Source organism: Haemorhous mexicanus, chromosome 2 (assembly GCF_027477595.1).
Source record: "Haemorhous mexicanus isolate bHaeMex1 chromosome 2, bHaeMex1.pri, whole genome shotgun sequence".
Classification (NCBI taxonomy): Eukaryota; Metazoa; Chordata; class Aves; order Passeriformes; family Fringillidae; genus Haemorhous; species Haemorhous mexicanus.
Genome location: NC_082342.1, coordinates 52,952,177 through 52,971,432, shown reverse-complemented (window position 1 = coordinate 52,971,432; position 19,256 = coordinate 52,952,177). Strand labels below are relative to the sequence as shown.

At 37.3% G+C, this 19,256-nt stretch overlaps 1 protein-coding gene across 6 annotated transcripts; it reads left to right on the top strand.

Moving 5' to 3' along the window:
* Positions 1-2,046: 2,046 nt before the first annotated feature.
* Positions 2,047-18,891, top strand: LOC132323534 (NEDD4-binding protein 2-like 2). 6 transcript variants are annotated; one of them, XM_059838846.1, is made up of 8 exons: positions 2,109-2,338; positions 3,374-3,454; positions 4,533-4,659; positions 5,748-5,962; positions 13,217-13,341; positions 13,858-13,946; positions 14,301-14,377; positions 17,606-18,891. In XM_059838846.1, the coding sequence occupies exons 3-8, from the start codon at positions 4,645-4,647 to the stop codon at positions 17,802-17,804; spliced, it is 720 nt and encodes a 239-aa protein (XP_059694829.1). In that variant the 5' UTR covers positions 2,109-2,338; positions 3,374-3,454; positions 4,533-4,644; the 3' UTR covers positions 17,805-18,891. The 6 variants fall into 6 exon arrangements, with proteins under 6 accessions (XP_059694826.1, XP_059694828.1, XP_059694825.1 ...); XM_059838847.1 differs by having other exon boundaries at positions 3,374-3,458; XM_059838843.1 differs by having other exon boundaries at positions 2,047-2,164; positions 4,533-5,962.
* The last annotated feature ends 365 nt before the right edge of the window (positions 18,892-19,256 follow it).

Sequence of the window (19,256 nt, the reverse complement as noted above, 5' to 3'; positions counted from 1 at the left end):
AAGAACCAAAGCCACCTGTTTAGAGGAGGCAGAACAGCAATTAGGCAACACCATGGGTGGGAAAGAGTATCAGAAGCACTTTCTCTGGCAGTAGTTTCATTTTAGTTTACCTGTAATTTGAAATTGCACCTGAAAGAATTTTTTCCTACAGAACCTGAAATTGGGCCCACGCAGAAGATAGCAGGGCAACAACTTAGTTTGGTACAAGTATCAGAGATGTCTGCATTGCATTTAAGGCATCAACTGTACCAGTGAACCATAAAGGAATCAAGATGATCCTCCAAACTGGTCAGATGCCATCTTCCCTTTTTAATGTAGGAAATCAATTGCAAAAACTGCTCTGAGAAAATGCTCCATTTGCAAGTTCAAACACTCAAGTTCCAAAACATCAAAACTCTAATTATTTTTTAAAAAAGAACATAATTCACTTCCCATATGCAAATTAATTGATGTGATGTGTAAGGTTCAAATCAGCTTAAACTTACAAGTCACTTGGAAAACTGAATCAAAATCTGAATTCATATGGTCGAAAATCTTCCTTTCACTCTTCTCTTAGATCAGTTAAAGCCTACAAATCATCAACTAATATGAAGGTGATATAATAAACGTCTAGGAACACAGGAACAGATAATTTTTTATATCTTAACTATGTAATAACACTACCTCACTCTAAGATTTTTTACCTCTGTGAGACACTTCCACTACAATCATAGATGCACGTTATAGGAAGTGAGCTTTGGGTGACACATAGTAGTGGTACATGGTAGCATTGAGTAACTTTATAAACATATGTAAAAAATGAAATTTTAAAATTCAGACTTCTCTGAAAATGAAGAAAAAACCTCATCTCTTAATGTTTCCTTGTAAATATTTTCACTCAGCCTCTTGGACACTGCTTTTTCCGACCCTATCAGCTTCTCCTAACGATGTTTCCAATGGAACTTTTTTTATAATCTAGTGCAGGACAAGGAATAAGGAGGAATTATTTGCAGCTTTGTCTCAAGCAAGAAACTTCCCACATAGGAGCTGTAGCAGCTGTAACAGGATTGTCAAGGAAAGCCTACTTCATTATACTCAATGAGGTTGAAAAAATGACATTAGGATTCTGCCAGTTGTAACATGTGGCTTATTTAATTAGGTACCAGTAATGGGAGAACTCCCCAAATTAAATACATCTGAGACAATTACTACATAAACAACATGAATGCTTGAGAGCTCTGATCTCCAGATATTACCTACAAAATGTCCATGTGCAGCACTCTTACTCTCTTAATGGTTAGTTTGGGTGTTGCATGACAGCCTGTGTAGGGAAGCACGTAATTACTACTACAGATGAAAAATAGTGGTAAACTGGGAGATTCACTTCACAGCTCACTTCTGATCTAGATTAAAATGCTACCAAAGACACATCCATACCTTCCAAAAAAACCAAGGCCATCACCTGGCACAGGGAAGGAGACTATGCTTTGGTTACAGGATTAACTGGAAGGAATGCCTGGCCAGTGGATTTGATCAGTTCTCTTTCTACCATTTATAGCAAATAAACTAATTTCAGTGACTTTATTAATCATATACTTTAAAACCTTCACAATCCATTTGCGTGATGTGAAAGAACAAACATTGCAGGTATTTTGAGTGGGTGCATCACTTACTGAAGCTCTTGTGTGCGCTAATGAAATTTGGGGAATTACTGTTACAAGACTGAGGGGCTTTTAGGAAAAATGTGGTTTGCCTTGCACAGTATCACAAGATTTGGCGGGCGTGGGGGGGGGGGGGGAAGGTAGTAAGGTCGTATTAAAATTTTACTTTATACGCGCAGGAGGGAAGATTGCAAATCCAAGTACAACACACGTCTAAGAAACTTGGGCGGCTTTTACACTAGGGACAGTCCTCACCGGAACGCTGCTCACAGCAGGCTACCACCTACAGCAAACGTCTAGACAGCCTGAGCAGCCGGCCACGAAGGAAGATAAACCAGGACAAATCCCACCCCGGGGCTGGCACCGGGATCATCCCGCCAGGCAGAGCGCGCGCCTTGGGGGGGGGAAGGCTCCGCCCCTCGCAGCGCCACGCGCGGGGTGAGAGGGCAGCGGGAGGCGGCGCCATTTTGGGCGTAGGGGGTGGAACTGCAGCTTCTGCCGCCCCCGGGAGCCGCGGCCTTGAGGTTCGTGTCCTGCCCCCTGTGTGGCTGAGGTGGCTGCTGATCGGCCGGGCCGCGAAGGGAAGCCGCTTCTCCTTCGCCACCAGCGCTGCTTCCACCGACCTGTGCCACCACCGGGCGGGGAAGGGGCGGCGTGGGGATGGCGGTGTCAGCGCGCAGGAGCCGGCGGCTGCTGAGGTTGTGTGACGTGGGCGCCGCACTGAGGGAAGTGTTTGTGTGTGGGGGAGAGGAGTGGGCTTTGCACCGTGGGGAAAGGAGGGACGGGGCGGCTGATACACCTCCCCGAGCCGTGAGGCCGGTGGCCGTGCCTTCGCCTCGGACACGCCGCCACCAGCCCGGTGTGGGAGCTGCGCCTGCATTCCCCTGCTTCTGTGCCGTGTGAGGGGCGCTGGGCTGTGCGCCCCGTGACCGCCGTACCACCGTGCAAGGAAAGCCTGTCTGTAGGTTCTGCCAAATAGGTCTTATTTTTCCATTAGGGAAAGGTGTTATGCAGGTGGAGTTCAAGGCCTTGAGTTAGTTAGTTGACTGAATCTTCTGGGTGTTTCACAGGTCAGTTAAAATGGTAAATAAGTCTGGCATCCCCGTGTGCCGGCTCAGGTTCAATGCTTGCAACCAGTTCTTTACAGAAATGTTATAGACCCGGACTTGCCCATTCAAGAGGTGAGAGTGTCAGAGAGACTGCATTTTCCTTGAGCATGCTTGCTCTGTCCTCGCCAAGGACTCAGGCGGATATGCTTTTGCGTGCAGCTTCACTCTCTCCAAGGTTAGTGAGGGACGGTCTGTTAGAGATTAGCAAGAAAGGATATTCCTATGTGGGGCAGTCACAGAGCAGCATTTTCTGTCACTGGAGATCTTGTCATACAGCAAGTGTTCACAGGTTTGCTGTTTTAATTCCACATCATGAAATCGGGTCTGCTTAAACACCATCACAGAAGATAAGGACATAGGAGCTAATAAAGTAACTTTTTTTACCCCAGTGCTGTTTTTGAGTGGAGGCAGCAGGACATTTTTTTTCTAGATGGGGATAGACTCAGTGGATACTAGTAATGTCATACTTGCTTTCTAATAGACAAAAATGAAGAGCGAAGAAGCTGGAGGCATGCATACAACACATAAATCTTGAGAGGAGGAGAGAACATGGTACCAGTTCTGAGGAAGAGAGAGTTGCATGGCTGTGTTTCTTCCCCTTCTAATAGTAATGCTTTCTTCCAGGTACTGAAGTCAAGTGCGGACAGTAACATCTCCTTGGTTTAGCCAGAGATTGAGAATGGCAGGTTTCTCTTCCTTTGGATGGTAGGTGAGAAAGTGCCTAGAGTAGCATGTTTTCTTGTGAGTTTTGTAAGTGAACATGTTGGGATAATGGTTACTTACAAATCTTCCCATAATACTACCTACAGATTCTTTTCAGATAAAGAAAAACTTTATTTTCCTATCCAGGATGAATGGCATGTAGCACTTCGTTAATATTTAGTGGTGGAAAGTTGAAATGTTTCAGAAAACAGTAGAATAAACAAACCTTCCAGTAGGAGGAATGTGTTCTTTTGTGTTTGAAACTGTATTTATTTGGAGGAAAGAGTGTGCTCTTTATTGCATACTGTGTAGACTTCAAAATCCAAGAAATTCAGACTAATAGATGGATAATGACATGTCATAGTGGTTTAGTTCTCAGAAGGCAGTCTGTTTGGGACAGGGATTTGTGTGTGTGTGTGTTTAATTTTAGAAGACATGCAAGCAAGTGATCTTGGTCCTTAAGAAAAGTCTTTAGTAGTTCCAAAACCAAAACCATAATAACAGATTGCAGCTTTGATTTTAAGTCTTACTTGACTTTTCTAAATTACCACCCAAACCTGTTTGATTGGTGTTAAATGACTTAGTTGAGTTTGGTTTATGTCATAGAAAACAATCTTCATGGTTGAAGTATTTATATTTTGTTGGTGTATTAGTAGTGATGTCAGGCATCAGTTTATGCATTGGAAATTGGCATATGCTTATCTTTAAAAGAGATTTCAAACACTTGGCGAAATAACAGCTAGTAGAGAACAGTAGTAACATAGGTCAGAGATTGCTGATGTAATTATTTTTTCAGTCACATTTTAAAAGCATGATTTATCAATTATTTAAGGAATATCATAAAATGTGACTGCTCGACTGATACAGCACTAACGTTTTTTACTAGAAGTGAACAATAAATAATGTAGCAGTCTAGTTTAAACCATACTTGTGGTAGGTGATGTCTGTTTTTCTTCTGGGTGAGTACCATTCTAGTTGTGACCATGGACAGTGTGATATCATAGGACTGAGCAACTTCAGCTTTTTTATACTTTACTTTAAAAATGTGCATGCTGATAACATATTCATTCTTTTTTCTAAGATGCTTCATGCTGAAAATACAGTAAGGCTCTTGGAGTGTCAGGACGAAATTGGAATTGAGCCATATTCTAAAAGAATGAAGTCAACAGAAGGGGCTTGTGAGGAATTCCCTGATGATGATGATAAAGGTACTCAGAAGAAAGTGGATGTTGAGAGAAAATCAAATGGTTGGATACCTGTGTGTGCCTTAGATAACCAAGGGCAATGTGAAATGCAGAAGCAAGAGAAAATACCTCCTGGTGTCCTGGGGTCCTTGAATGAAGTTCTCCCTGAAAATAATCCAGTGCTTAGTCAGCCAGTTGATTTAGAAATTGTGCAGAGTATAAATCCTCCTTTTACATCAATGAATTACTCTAAAGTTGAAGAAGAGAAGGACCCTTTTATTACAAATAATTCTGGTGAAGATAATATTGAAAAAAACAGTGCATCATTCTCAGTAAATAGAAATCAATCAGATGAAGACTTTTTTACAAGCAAAGATTTTATAGGACCTATTTACAAGCCCGCCAAAAGTAACAAGCAGGACAAATCTGTCAATTGCAATGAATGTAAGAACACTGGAGGAGATGAGAATGAATTATGTGAAAACAGATGTAAAAGAAAGGAGGCGAAGAAGATGCAGGCTGTTTCTGCCACTGTACCAGAAATAGATGATCAGCTGGATCAGTTCTATAAAGAAATTCACCAGCTGGAAAATGAAAATTTGGATACTAATGTTCAGGAAAAAGAAACGGAAATTTCTGAGGAACAGCACTCTCCATTTAACTCTGGTCAGAGCTCACAAGAAAATTATCAACCTGTACTTTTGGGCAGTCCACACCCATTTTACGAGAATGGACAATGTTCTTTGGGGGAGCAGAACAGTCAGAAAACAAACAATGAGCAGCAGTTAGTTGTGGAAACAGGTGGCTGGAAAACTGAAAATACCTTTAATGACCAAGTAGACACTTGGAACTGCTCAGTGCCTGAATTCAGACCTGCTTGGCAGACTAGGGCATCTTTCAAAAAACCTCAGGGACCTTTTCCTCCTAGATTCAATCATCAATCCCATTTTCAGATATTTGATCCCTCACCACAAATTCCAAATGTTCCTCCTTCTCAGAATAGGGGATTTCTTTATGAAAGTTATCGTGAAAGTACTGATATCAAAAGTCATGGTCCATTGCTTGATCAGAATACTGACTATTCTGGTCATACTAACATCCATACTACTCAGGTCTTCAGGAATGGGAATAATGGTCAGAATGGACTCCAAAGAAATGGTTTCTGTGAAACCAGAGAAGAGTGTTGGAATGATCCAAAAGCTGACAGTACAGAAGGAATGCACAACTTTTCTTCACTGCAGTTATCTGAAGAAAAATTCAGTTGTTCACGGAAATTGCTTCTAATCTTAAGAGGCCTACCAGGTTCAGGAAAATCCACACTTTCTCGGTAAGTGAAGACTTAAAGCTTGAGAAGTTCATTCAAGTAAAATTTTTTAAGAATTTTAAATGCATCTGTAAGCACTAAGGAAATGTTTTAGTTTGTAAATTAGACTCTTAAAATGCAGTAGTTTAAAGCTGTCATTTGTGCTTAAAGAGTGCAAGTGACCGTAAATATTAAAAAGATTTACTTGGGGGTTTTGTCTCTCTGAGTTTTGATGAGCAGGAGCTCCTCTGTGTTAAATTTAAAATGTTGAGTATCCATTAAATTGCATAGCTATTTATTATGAAATTTTCATACTAGTATGTGGTAGTCTCCTGCTTTTTTGTAATTCTTTAATTCCCTAATTTAAAAAAAAAATTCCATCAAGTCTAACAATGTCCATTTGACTGAACCAGAAATCCCTTTTCATGCCCATGTAAAAATTTTCAAAGGCCATTAGAAGAATGCTGCTACTCTGAAAATACTTGGTTTTGGTGTATTGAAGAAACTGAGCATTATCTCATTCCCTTTTTTCATAGTATGGTCTGTCAATTACTCTTCCTTATTTGTGAACAGCGCACAATAAAAGCATTATTTTTTCTTCCTAATATACTTGTTGAAGTCTGACAAGGTTAAAAACACATAATACCTCCAACTTGGATTTTCCCTTTGTGTTTTTTGGCCTATTTTAAAAAGCACAAAAAGCGGACAGAGCACGGATGGTACTTGTATTAAGTGAAAGGAAGTTTCTCTTGTGTATATCAAAAAGAAGTTTTTGAATCAGTACTTACTGATTGAGTTCCATCCAGAAACTATATCACAGGATATCTTTTCTAGTTATCATCTGTTCTATGTGAGGAGTCTGTGGAATAGACACAGTCATCATGTTCTTACTTTTTTTTTTAATATAAAGGAGTAACATTCTATTTAACATTCTATTAGTGGATTTTTCCTGGTATTTAGGAGACATATTACAACTAGAAATTTCTATAAGGTTTTTTTTTTTACATGTTTCAGTAGTTTTTGCAATAATTTTTTTATAGTTACTGATTGCTGTATTTTGCAAGCCTGCATTTTTGAAGCTGCATGTGCCCATTTGGTATTACTGCAATAATTCCTTTAATATGTGAAGGCAGCATAAAACATTTTAAAAATAACCCTGTGGAAAAAATGCTGTCTCATTCAGTTTAGAGATTGGATAGAACTTAATATGAAGATACGAAATATGTTTGTTTTCCATTTTTGGTGTGCTAAATTGTCTCTAAGTCTTTCTCCAAATATATGACACATATCATCTGAAAGATTCTAAATATCTTCAGGTTTTTAAGAACATGTATTTGTGCTTTTTTTCATCTCTCATTAGTGAGATCAGTTACTAATTTTGTTTAGCAGATGGGAAAGCAGGCACTATGAGATCAACGTTAAGAATAGTTAGCAAAAGTGAGTGCAGAATTTGAACAGCATGGGGCTTGTTTTTCAGTGTTTTCAATTACATGCTGTTTCATATGTTTAATGCTTGGTTGCAGTTGTTAATTCCCATGAAATCATGGGTCTTGGATACCTTGGGAATAAAACATCCCAGAATTAATGGGTGCCCATGGGAAAATACCTTTATTATTAGTTGAGTCTTAATAAACATGTTTTGAACATGTTTTTCTGTGTAACATCATAGAATTCTGCAGCGTAGCCTAGGACAGCAGTGATGTCATGTCTGATGTCTTATTAGTATCCACAGGTATCTTTGTAGATATTTGCATTTTTGGCAGCTGCAGGCAAACCTTTGCCCTTTGTGCCAGTAAAATAACTGTGAAGGAAAAGCAGAAAACTGACATTGTCTGTGTGGATCTGCACTAGAGGGGAATAAGGTGTATCTTGCAAGTGGGTTTCCCAAGCAGGAAATGACAGCAGAGCCAGTAGCGAGACCTTGGAATCTCAAATTTCTATTTGTGTTTTGTGCTGAGTAAGGGTTTTTTAAGTACAGACACTTTTTTTCCTGCTCACAAACTTGACTTATGTCTGTCTCAAATCTTCCACTGAAGTTTGTTTTTGGTTTTGACTCTTCCATTCCTACTAAGCAGTTGGAATTATGGGCATGTTTTTTGGAAGAGAGTAGTGGATGTGAACTAGTTCATTGTTCTGCTTGGAGGAGGTCTGTCACTGTCGCTGGATCAGGTCAGGTATGTCTTTGTCAGGCCTGAGCTTAAAAACATCACAGAGATTTCTGTGGTCTCACCAAATTTCTCTAGTGCAGTACAAACCACCTAAATAAGGAAGTTGTTCCTATTCTCCAAAATGAAGTTCTGAAGACATAATTTGCATGTCCTGTGTAATAACATGTGTTGTTACATGGTAGAATATGGCTCGTCTTCTTTGCAGCTTCCCTTCTGATAAGGGAGAGGTTTACGTCACTGTAATAGGTTGGCATCAGACCTTTTACTGTCTCCACTTCCAGGCTAAACAAGCCCAGCTGCTCTTAACCTCTCCTTGGAGGTTGTATGTCTGTAGCCATCTTGGTAGCCATCTGTTCAGGCCTCCCATGTTTTTCAGCATGTCTTTTGAATTGAGAAGTTCCACACTGGATACAGTATTTCAGAATTGACCACACAAGAGCCAGATAAAGTGTGGGTGATACCTTCTCAGATGATCTACTGGCCACGCTTCCTCTACTAAAGCCCAGGTTGTGATTTGCCCAGCCTTTGATGAGGGTACACCATTCACTCATCTCATTTGATGTCCACTGTAATCCTCAGACTCTTTTCAACAGAGCTCACTTTCCTGCCTGTGCCAAGGCTTAGGTTTCATCATTTGTAGAACTTTACTCTTTCTCTGTTGAGCTTCCTGGTGTTTTGCTTTGGTGTTTTGCTTTGAGAACCAGTTCTCAGGTTTCTCTGTGGCCGTCTGGATAGCAACCTCACTGTTCAGCTCAATGTGGAGCAGCACTGCTAATCTGGTGTCATCTGCAAGTTCTTTGCCTCATCATCTGGGTTTATGATGAAGATACTGAAAAAGTGATCTTACTATATCCTTTGTTATTCTCTGCTTATTACTGGCTGGGAGATGATGTTGGAAGCTTTGATAATTTCTGAGTATGCTGCATTCATCACTCGGTCCTCATTGACAAATGCACTAATTTCATCAGAGTGCATTCTGGTCAGTAAAGTATGATTTTGTTGCAAACCCCACACTGGCTCTTCCTGGTTATCTTAATTTTCTTAACATGTCTGGAAATAGATTCTGAGGATGCCCTCTATTGTTTCCAGGACAGAGATTAGGTGAGCTTGAGCAGCCATTAGTTCTTCGGGTCTTTATCTTTTCTTGCCTTGAATATGAGCATAACAGCAGCCATTTCTGGCTCATTGGAGAGTTCCCCTCATCTCATGGATTTATTTCCTGTGTTCACCTGACTTAGACAATCCTAGCCACTGAGGCTCATACGAAATCTCTTTCTTAACCATCCATTTCCATTTTTGTTTTCCTGTTAATATCAGTCATGGCTTTTGGTCTGTGCTCCCTAACTCCATATCTGCTTCTAAATACTAAGCTGATTTCTTCAGTTCCATCTCCAGTCTCCATCCTGTTTCTTCCCAGATTCATTTTCCCCCTGTTTCAGTCAGTGGTATTATCTCCCTCCCAACTTCATTATGCCAATGTCTTCCCTCTGCATCACTCTGCCTTGGCCCTGTTTCCTAGCTCTACTGCCAGTACCAAGTTGCTTGTTCCAGTGTTTGTACCACTACGCTTCCCGTGTCCTCCTATTTAAGGCCAGTTTTGCTCCTTTTGTTGCCATTCCTGTGTTGGGAGAAATGTGTTCTTATAGTGCAGTATTGGTCGTGAATCAGCTTCCTGCCACTGCTAGATTGCTCTGTTCAGGATTGGGTTTGCTGTGAGAATCATGAGTTCTTTTCACTACTATTTGCTGTGCACATGACATTTTAAAGCTGTATACCTTGGGCAGATTTACAAAAAGTTTTTGCAGGGCAAACAAACCCATGTACTTTTGTCGGACTTCACTTCCTCAATCCAAAGCTTCTCAGAGAAAAGCTTGGAATAACAAAATACTATACAAATGCTTCATTTTTTCCTTGATTTTGGAAGAGATTGAGCATTTAGTTAAAAATGTTAGAAAGCAGTTTGGCCAGACACATACCCAGCAGTGATTGCTTTAGCCCAAGTAACCAAAGTCTGCTACAATTAGAAGTAGATGATAATGTGATCTTACAGCCCTGGTAAAAGTTACAGGAAAAGAGACTTGTATTTTTAAAATATTTTGCTACTGAAGTTGGCAGCAGTTGCAATTTGCCTTTTCTCCATAAATACTTAAGCATTAATTTGAATAAAAGAGAGCTTAATGAAATTGAAAGAGCACATATTGTTGTCATTTAAAAAGTCTGTTTTTAGTTAAATCCAGTAACATGTAAAGACAGTTGTCTTTCTCTGGGGCCATTTTTCCTCAGAGGAAAATCTTCTAAAGAGAAGAGTTAGAGTTAATGTTTATAGCTGGATGTAGAAGCAGTGGTGTGCTGTTGTTTCTAATTATGTATTTATTTAAACAGTGTTATAAACAGTGCTTTTAGAGGAGTGTTTACACAGCTCAGTAATGCTGCATATTTTGAAACTATATTTAGTTATTGCCTACTTTTTTCCTCATCCACAATATAGTAGCTATTTTGCATAGGTGAAATATTTCATCTTTTTATTATAAAACCGTTTATCAAAGTAGGCTAACCAGGATACATATTTGGGCACTGTTTAAACAGGATTTGTGTGTGTGCATGCATGCACACATGCATTGGAAAAAATGTGTATTGATTTGCTGAATAGTTAATATTTTGGTTTCAACATGAGATTTTTGTATGATAGGATAATAGCTTCTATTAGATCAGGTAGTATTTCTGGAAAAAGTAGGTGAGCTGCTTAAATTTCAATGTCCTACTGTGTTCAAAGGTGGTGTTTGCATGGAGGGAAGGTTTAGGATGAAAAAGATGTATTCCAGCAGTTGGAAAATATGCTACTCATTTCAAGCATGTGCACATACTAACTTACCTGGAATTTGACTCTCATTACAAATACATTTGTCTTTTTTTTTTTTTTTTTTTAATCTCTTTAAAGTGGAATATCATCTCTGTGGGTTTAGATAGTAATGATGCTTTCTTTCTATACATATGCTTTTTGTTCTTTCTGTTCTCTAATTCACGGACTTGGGATAAATTTTATTTCCAAACACATTTTAGAGGTAAATGAACTATTCCATATGATGTCCACCAATAATTTTCTGCTTTGAATTTTAAAAGTTTAAGTACTAGGAATTTTCAAAGAGGTAATTGTCATGCTTTTAAAAATGTTATGTTTTATGATTTAATTTCACAGTTTAGAAAGAGGTTCCAGTCATTATTGTAGTTCATTTCATGAACTCATGACTTTGTGATAGCTTGTGTGTTGTGTATGGGATAAGGGCTCTGTTACTCTGGCCTCTTTGGTAACTACTTTGCCTTCTCAAATTCAGTGGGTTTAGGATTATTGCAAATACAGTTCACTACATTAAATCTGTTATTTCAGTCATATTGTCCATTAATAATTGTGGTGTATTCTGAATTTCAAGGAATGCTAACAAACAATTTCAAAAATACACTTTGTTGATGGATTTACAAGATTTCTGAACCCTTGTCACTATATTTCTTTATTGCTACTAATGATGTTTGGATGATACAACAGAAGAATTCAATTAAGTGAGTTATTCTCCAGAACATGAGCAAATAGAGTCAGTTCTTAGAAATAAAAATGAAAATCAATGTCTCATTAATGCTGATTTGTCATTTCATATACTCCTATAGATACCTGGTGCTCAGGCCCCTAGGAACTGTAGAGGTGTGTCCATCTAGTCAGCCAATAGAAGAATCCCAGATATTATTTGCTATCTTTTTTTATTAAGGCAGATGGTTCTTTAGAATATGTGTATATACATTCACCACACAAGGAATGAGTGTGGAAGACGTATCCAGTTTTTCTTGCATTATTAATTGGCAAATGTAGCATACTGTAAATAAGAGAATTGAGCCGTGTGTGAAATCACAGCCAAGTAACTTAATGAATATAAATTTGTTAAATATTTTATACAAGAGAGGAAGAGGGATAAGACAATTGCTGCTGCGTGTGGTGCATGTTTTACTGTTGCCATTTGATCTATTTAGAACAAAAATAGATGATTAATCCTTCTGCACTGTTCTAAACCAGTGTAACACACACCCTGTTGAAAGATCTAGGCTTTAACAAAACCTATAATTTATATAAATCTAAATTTATAATATTTATAACAAAACCAATTATTTATCAGTGTTCAAATAAAGTGTCTGAACTTTAAGTGTATCATGCTCTGCTTTCTGAAATAGCTTTGCTGTTTGTCCTGAAGCAACCGTAATGGGCCTGTTGTTGTTGACAGGTGGCAAAGCACAGCAAATTCCTTGTGTAGGAATTACATTTAAGTGCCTCTTCCTGCAGATATATATGGGAAAGCTTGGTAACTTAGAACTAGCATATCTTTGTTCCCCTAAGTTATTTGGGATCTGGCCAATTTTTTTTTGTTCCTGCCATCTCAGCAGTAGTGCAGTCCCACATACTGCTAGTGCAGTTTGACTTTGGTAGCCTGTGGGTGGTGTGTTGCCTATTTCTGAGCTGGACTAATTGCCTAAATTTCCATAGATACCTGAGTGTTGCAGTGGGCTCTGTGGCACTAATGGGCTTTTTCTGTTTTCAGATTTAAATATACCATAGAATTTAAAAGAGACAAGGAGTCTCTTAAAGTCCAATCTACACCTATTCTGTAGGCTGGACTTTAAACAGAATTGTACTGTTGTCTCAGTAAGGTTTTCCTTTAAACACCAGTTGCCAAGGACTTTCTGAAACTAGGTTTACATTTGGCAGAATGGGGAGTTCTCATGATCAGATTGCTTTCTAGACATATTTCCAAGTGAGGATTGAGATGGAAAATGTTGGCAAATATATTGAATTATTATGAGATACTTACTGCAGTATAGCTGTAAAATTACAAACTCCTCTTGGGAGTGGAGAAGAAACAACAAATACAGAAATAGTAGAGAGAGGAAATATTGCTTTGATTTGGATTAGAATTATTGGTAATATATATATGGGTGTGCTTTTTATAAATCTGTGAAGTTTGCAAGAAGTTCAGAAATAGGTCACAGTTCAATTTATTTTAGTTATATTTTTTTAATGTGTTTATCTAAAAATTAAAAGTTAATATGTATTTGTGTTTTCCTTTAACAGTGTTCTGCTTGGTCAGAGTTGTGATGGCATTGTGCTCAGCACCGATGATTATTTTCGTCAGCAGTATGGATACACCTATAATGCTGCTCAGCTTGGTGATGCCCATGAGTGGAACCGGAAGAGAGGTTGGAATGAATAAAAGGCATCCTATTAAGCTGTGTTACATAGAGAAAATAGAAGTGTAGCCTAACATCTACGAGTATTAAGAGTCTATATGAAAATGAGTATATATATTTTAGCAAAGCATATATAGAAGTATTTCAAGTGGTTTTTATACTTTAATTCATGTGTGTGTGTGTGTGTGTGTATATATATATATATATATATATATATATATATATATATATACATACATTAAATTTTGAACTTCTACAAGGCTCAGAGTTAAAAATAGATAACCTTGTTTCTTTGGGCATCAGGTTCTTGTTTCTACTTCTTTTCGTTCCTGCCTGTACCTTTTATTCTTTCAGAACAGAGTGTTTCAGTCAGTAGATTAGTGAAAGAAAATCTGGGGCAGTTTTTTTTTGTTTTGGCTTTTTTTGGGGGGGGGGGGTGTATTTTGGTGTGTGGGGGTTTTTTTGTTCTTTTATTTTTGTTCGAGTTACATGTGGTTTATTAACTTGCACAATTTTTCATTTCAGCAAAGCAAGCAATGGAGCAGGGGAAATCTCCAGTTATAATAGACAACACTAATACTCAAGCCTGGGAAATGAAGCCTTATGTGGAAGTGGTAGGTTTTGTTGCATTGATTGTCACCAGCTTAGACTCAGACTTACCCTCACTGCGATGGGATAAGTTGATACATTTTGTCCAGAAACATTTTTACTCAAGTTTTTAAAGAGAGACTGCTTATTGATAATGATTAGTAATTGGTGTGGCAATGGTTTAGATCAATTCAAGAACTGACTTGGTTTAATTTGCTTAGCCTGAAATAAAAGCTGAGACAGCTGGGTGTAAGTGAAATTTAGTGCAGTTCCACAGCAGTGTATGCTGCTGCATCTGTTAATTATATTTGTCTTTTATTTTTTTCTTATGTTTTATGTGAACATGATACATACCACACATATTTCTTTGCTTCCTGCAGGCTCTAGAAAAAGGATACAGAGTGGAATTCCATGAGCCAGATACTTGGTGGAAGTTTGATCCTGAAGAACTGGAAAAGTAAGGTTTCTCTTACAGAAATCATGGTACTTTATATATAAAGATAGATAGATAGGCAGATAAATATGAATGCATAAATTTATATGCAGAAAGTTATATTTTATTCAAAATATTTTCTCAAGTTCTTCACTACTAATAGGAAATGTATTTTATTTAAATAGGCATTTTTGAGGTATACCTTTACATGGCAGTTTTATAGATAAACAAGTAGACCAGCTCCATCTGTTGGCCCAAAATGTCAATATTAAAATTGTATTGGATATGTGTAGATGTGACTTAGAGTACTGCTGAACATGGGTCATTGAACCTCTGGGTTCTGAGGGTGCTTGGGAAGCTGCTTATTTTTCTTGGTTAATGTCCTTTTTGTCTTAGATATATCTGCTTTAGGCATCTATGAGGTATCAAACCAGCTCAAGGATATTTCTTTGTTTGAAAAGTAGTGTAATACTTTCACAGTTGATGACAGAGTTCTCTCACTGATTTTTGTTCTATATTCATCCAGCTGATGTTGCCTCTTATTGTTTCAGCTTTGTAAAGCAGCCCCTACAGTGCATGAAATACGTGTATTTATATATATGTATAATGCTTGCTTTACTGACTTGGACTCTGTTGAGTTTATAAATGTTCTAAAGTTTTCACCTTTTGCTCATAAGCTATCACTCACTTGTTTCTAGAGATGGAGTTCTCTCTCTGTAGAATGACAGTCCATTTTTCTAGTTTGGCATGCAGCACAGCCAGCTTAGGAATCTTAGTAATCAGGCACTTAAGATTTCCATTACACAAAACAAACTAATTTTCCAGGAAAATTCATGTTTCCAGATGATTTTAACAAGCAACTTTTGAATTTTATTGTTCAATTAATAATTGTAGGAGTAAAGTTGGTATCTTTCCCAGAGCAAAACCCTTGAACTGTGAAGTGCTGTTACCAGTTTTTAGAAGATTCCTAGAAATATTTTAGCAGTTCTGGTTGCTTTAAATATTTAAACAGAGGCCCATTGCCTGGAAACTTTATTTTTTGTGAATTTAATGAAGGTGGTGATGTAAGTTTTCATTTTGTTCTTTAGTTACTTTGGGAAAGGACTCCTCATTTTTGTTTTATCAGCAAGCTTGCTGAGGGTGCAGTGGTGAAGGATAGTATGGAAGCATTTAATAGTGGCAGAACTTTGCTTTTATCAATAGGTTCTGTGTTCTTCCATGCAAAACAGTCTTCCTCCACCTATCTGTTAGGAGCTTTTGCTGGTATGTCTACTTTGGTTCAGATAGATGACTTTGTGCTCTCTCAGCATAGCGAAGCTGCCAAAGAATGAGTGAAGACATGCCTGAACAGGAGATACCAGTATTAAATTACAGTATACAGCAAATTGATTTCCTTTTTTAAATCAGTGTCTACACTTGATGCGATTTTGCTACTGGTGATTTTATTATCCTACCTTATTCTGCAAGGAGAAGTACTTCCTCTTTTATGAAGTGATTATGCACAAGTCCATTCAATTGTGGATGCGTGTGCACTTTATGTCAGTGCACTTGAGCTGTAATTTTTTTTCTAGGACTACTAAGATAGTAAAATATAGAATATTGATAGGAAAATATTGAAAACCTTTCTGCTTCCCACATTTGGCATTAAAAGACTTAGACTTGCTTTTCTCATTTTTTGTCTGTCACAAATCTCAAGTGCTTTAGATATTTTTAGAGGGCTGACTTTTTTTCTCTGTCATTAACCTTGTTCATATTTGTGAATAAAATCAAAACTGCTAAGACTCATCAAGTGATGCTCCTGGGCTACTTTAACACAATGTAGAAATTAAAAGCACTTAAACAATGAGCCACATGTGATGATCACTCCAGCTTTGGTGTTGTCTCAGGGAAGAGTGTCTATGAGGGAAACGCTCTGCTTAAGTATTTTCTTCACAGAAAGCAAGCTGATAAAATAAACCTTTAAAGAGGCAATGTAATTTTGAATAGTTCTGAGATCACCAGTTCTGCTTCTATTCTGAATGTGAAATTAGTGTGCTACCTGCATTATGCTTTGAGTCCGTGTCAACTTGATACTTACTTCTTTGTTATAATAGTACTCATCAAGTCCTGAGGGAACTGGGTAGTGAGGAATCAGTCTAAAATATTTCTGTATAGAATATTGTTTTTCCAGTATAGCCTGTTTGTTTCCACTGCTGATTTCTCCTCTATAGAACTGATCAAGTTGTTAAGGCCCATACCTCTTCTGTCCCTGGGAGAAAGTACAAAGATGTATAAATATATTCCCTGTTGGTTTGTTGTGGACATAATTTAGCTTGGACAAGGTTTCTTGGGAATAGGAAGTACTGGGTTATGATAAGTGCTTGTTTAGGCTGTCAAAATATTTTGTTTCTGTTTTATGTCTCTTCTTTTAGATTCATTTCTGTTACAATTCTGTCAATTCTCTGACATTCAGTTTGTGCATGAGGCTTGTGGTTTTCTTCTGGCAGAGACTGAAATTCTCTGCTAACACGGATTTTAAGGTCCTATTCCATAAATACCAAGGAGATTATATACTCTCATGTAATGTGCTCAGGTTCTTAATAGACAAAGTTCTCCCTGAAAGTAGCTGGTTACTGAGCACTGCAAGAATAAGGCAGCACTTTTCATACCCTTTCCATTAGATGTGTTTCAATACATTTCTGAATTTACAGCAAGTGTGAGTTACAACTAGTAGATTGAAGTGTTGTGAGTGTGTTGTTCTGGTTCAGAACTAAAGTCGATTCTTATTCTGTAGAGAGGTTTCTTGATGAGAAAGTATTCTGTCTTTAAGTCTTGAAACAGTGTAGTTGCATTTTTTTTGCTAGTTTGAACATTTCTTTCATAAGGAGTAGTCTGTGCTAGTATTCATCTCTACTCATTAGCTAGTATACCATGTAAAATCTGATGAATCAATAGTAAAATCCTTCTAGGGTAATTCAGGTGCATAGTTACAGTGAATAACATCACATTAGTGTATGAAGAAGAATAACTGTATTGTTTACTGTTACTCAATATATGCAGCTGTGAATTGTTAAAATAAACCTTAATGCAAGTTGAATACCTTGAGGATGAGGATATAGTGTAATGAAAGCAAGAAGAAAAATTGAGAATTTACCGGGTTTTTTCTTAGAGACTGTAACATACAGTTTTACACACATATATATGTTTACTTACATATAACTATATATAACCATAAACATACCAGATAATTTATTGAAATTTTTGTTTTTGTAGGAGGAATAAGCATGGAGTCACTCGTGAGAAGATTGCTCAGATGTTGGAACGATACGAATATCAAATATCCATCCCTATTGTCATGAATTCAGTGGTACCTCCCCACAAAAACTCTCAAAGACCACCTCTGCAGAGAAGACATAGGTGGGGAGACAATACAGACTCATGGAGGTCTTTCAGTATTTCCAGTAGCCAGTAACACAGTTGCAGTCAGTTAATAAGAATCTGTTATTTGCCCTCTTAAAACACATCATCACCTCCAATAAAGTAGTGATTTTCTGTGTTTTAAATAGGCCTATTTCAAGACACATTTTCTTCTGGAGGTTGTTCTTTTTAATGGACTTGCATGTAAATAAAATTGTACATTTAATGTTTTTTAAAACTATTAAAGTTGTAAGAACTTGGATTTTAGTAAAATATTTAATATAGTATGGCATATAGCAGAGACTTTCTTTGGAAATCTAAGACAGTGTCATATATTAGATAACTGTTGAGCAGTTTTTTTTAAAGAAGGGGTCATATTAAGGAGCTTCTAAAAGAGAAGCTCAAAAAGAGTTTATTTACGTAATAATCAATTTTAATGATAGTTATTTAGTCTTCTTACCTTTTTGGAGATTTTTTTGAAAGCAATTATGTTCTGGATTGTCCTTTAGTTCTATTTGGCATGTATTGCCAATTGGCAAAATTTTGGCATTTGTTTTTTTATTTCAGTTAAGAGGTTTAATTTTTTGTTGTTGTTTTCTTGGGTTTTTGGGTCTTTTTCCTTTCTTTATTGGTCTCAGAACTTCATGTGGCAGCTGAAGCGACATTCTGCCAGTACAGTATTCACCAGTCATAGACTGTGCAACCTGAATTATTTTTTTATTTATTCTTGTCAGAAGTATATAAACTGTGATGTTGGCACACCACCAGCTTGTTTTATGCTGACTGAAAAAAACCTTAAATTTTATCACTAAACCACTGAAATTACCCAGCTGTGCCTTTCTTAGTCAGTTTCTTTCATTTGTGATAAAAATGAAGTTTTAAAGAATTTGGCGGTCAATTCCTAGTCCACAGTTAGGATGAATCAATTCAATATAAATAGTGGATATAATTCTGTAAAACCATCTTGAATTCCTAATTTTTGCATAGCCAACATAATCTGTTTAGCACATAACAAAGAATGAGCCAGCATGGAGACTGACTTACTGCTCTTTTTCTCTTAAAAAAATTATGAATTTGTAAGTGTTCACTTTGCCTTTTTTCTAACAGCTTGCTGTATTAATAAAATATATTTGTGTTCAGTATTGTTGAAGTAGTTCAATGCAACAGTTTATATTTTCAGGCTTGTAGGATTTTATGTAGATGAGCATTACTGCTAACCTGCTAGGTGAAATAGCCTAACTACTCTTGACTTCCTTATACACTGACTGACCAAACATTGGCTAGATAATTTTGTCAAGAACATGAGTATGTAACAAAAATAATTAAGATGGTTATCTACTACTCATTTTGGTTCACAGTATCAGAATTTTTAAAATTGCAAAGCCAGCATAATTTTTTTAATTGTAGACAATTTTTGAATAGGCCCTAAAAATTACTTTGTCAATAAAGTCTGAATACCATAAGAGCTGAAAATCCAGCTATATAATGAAGTATCTTTCTGTAATTT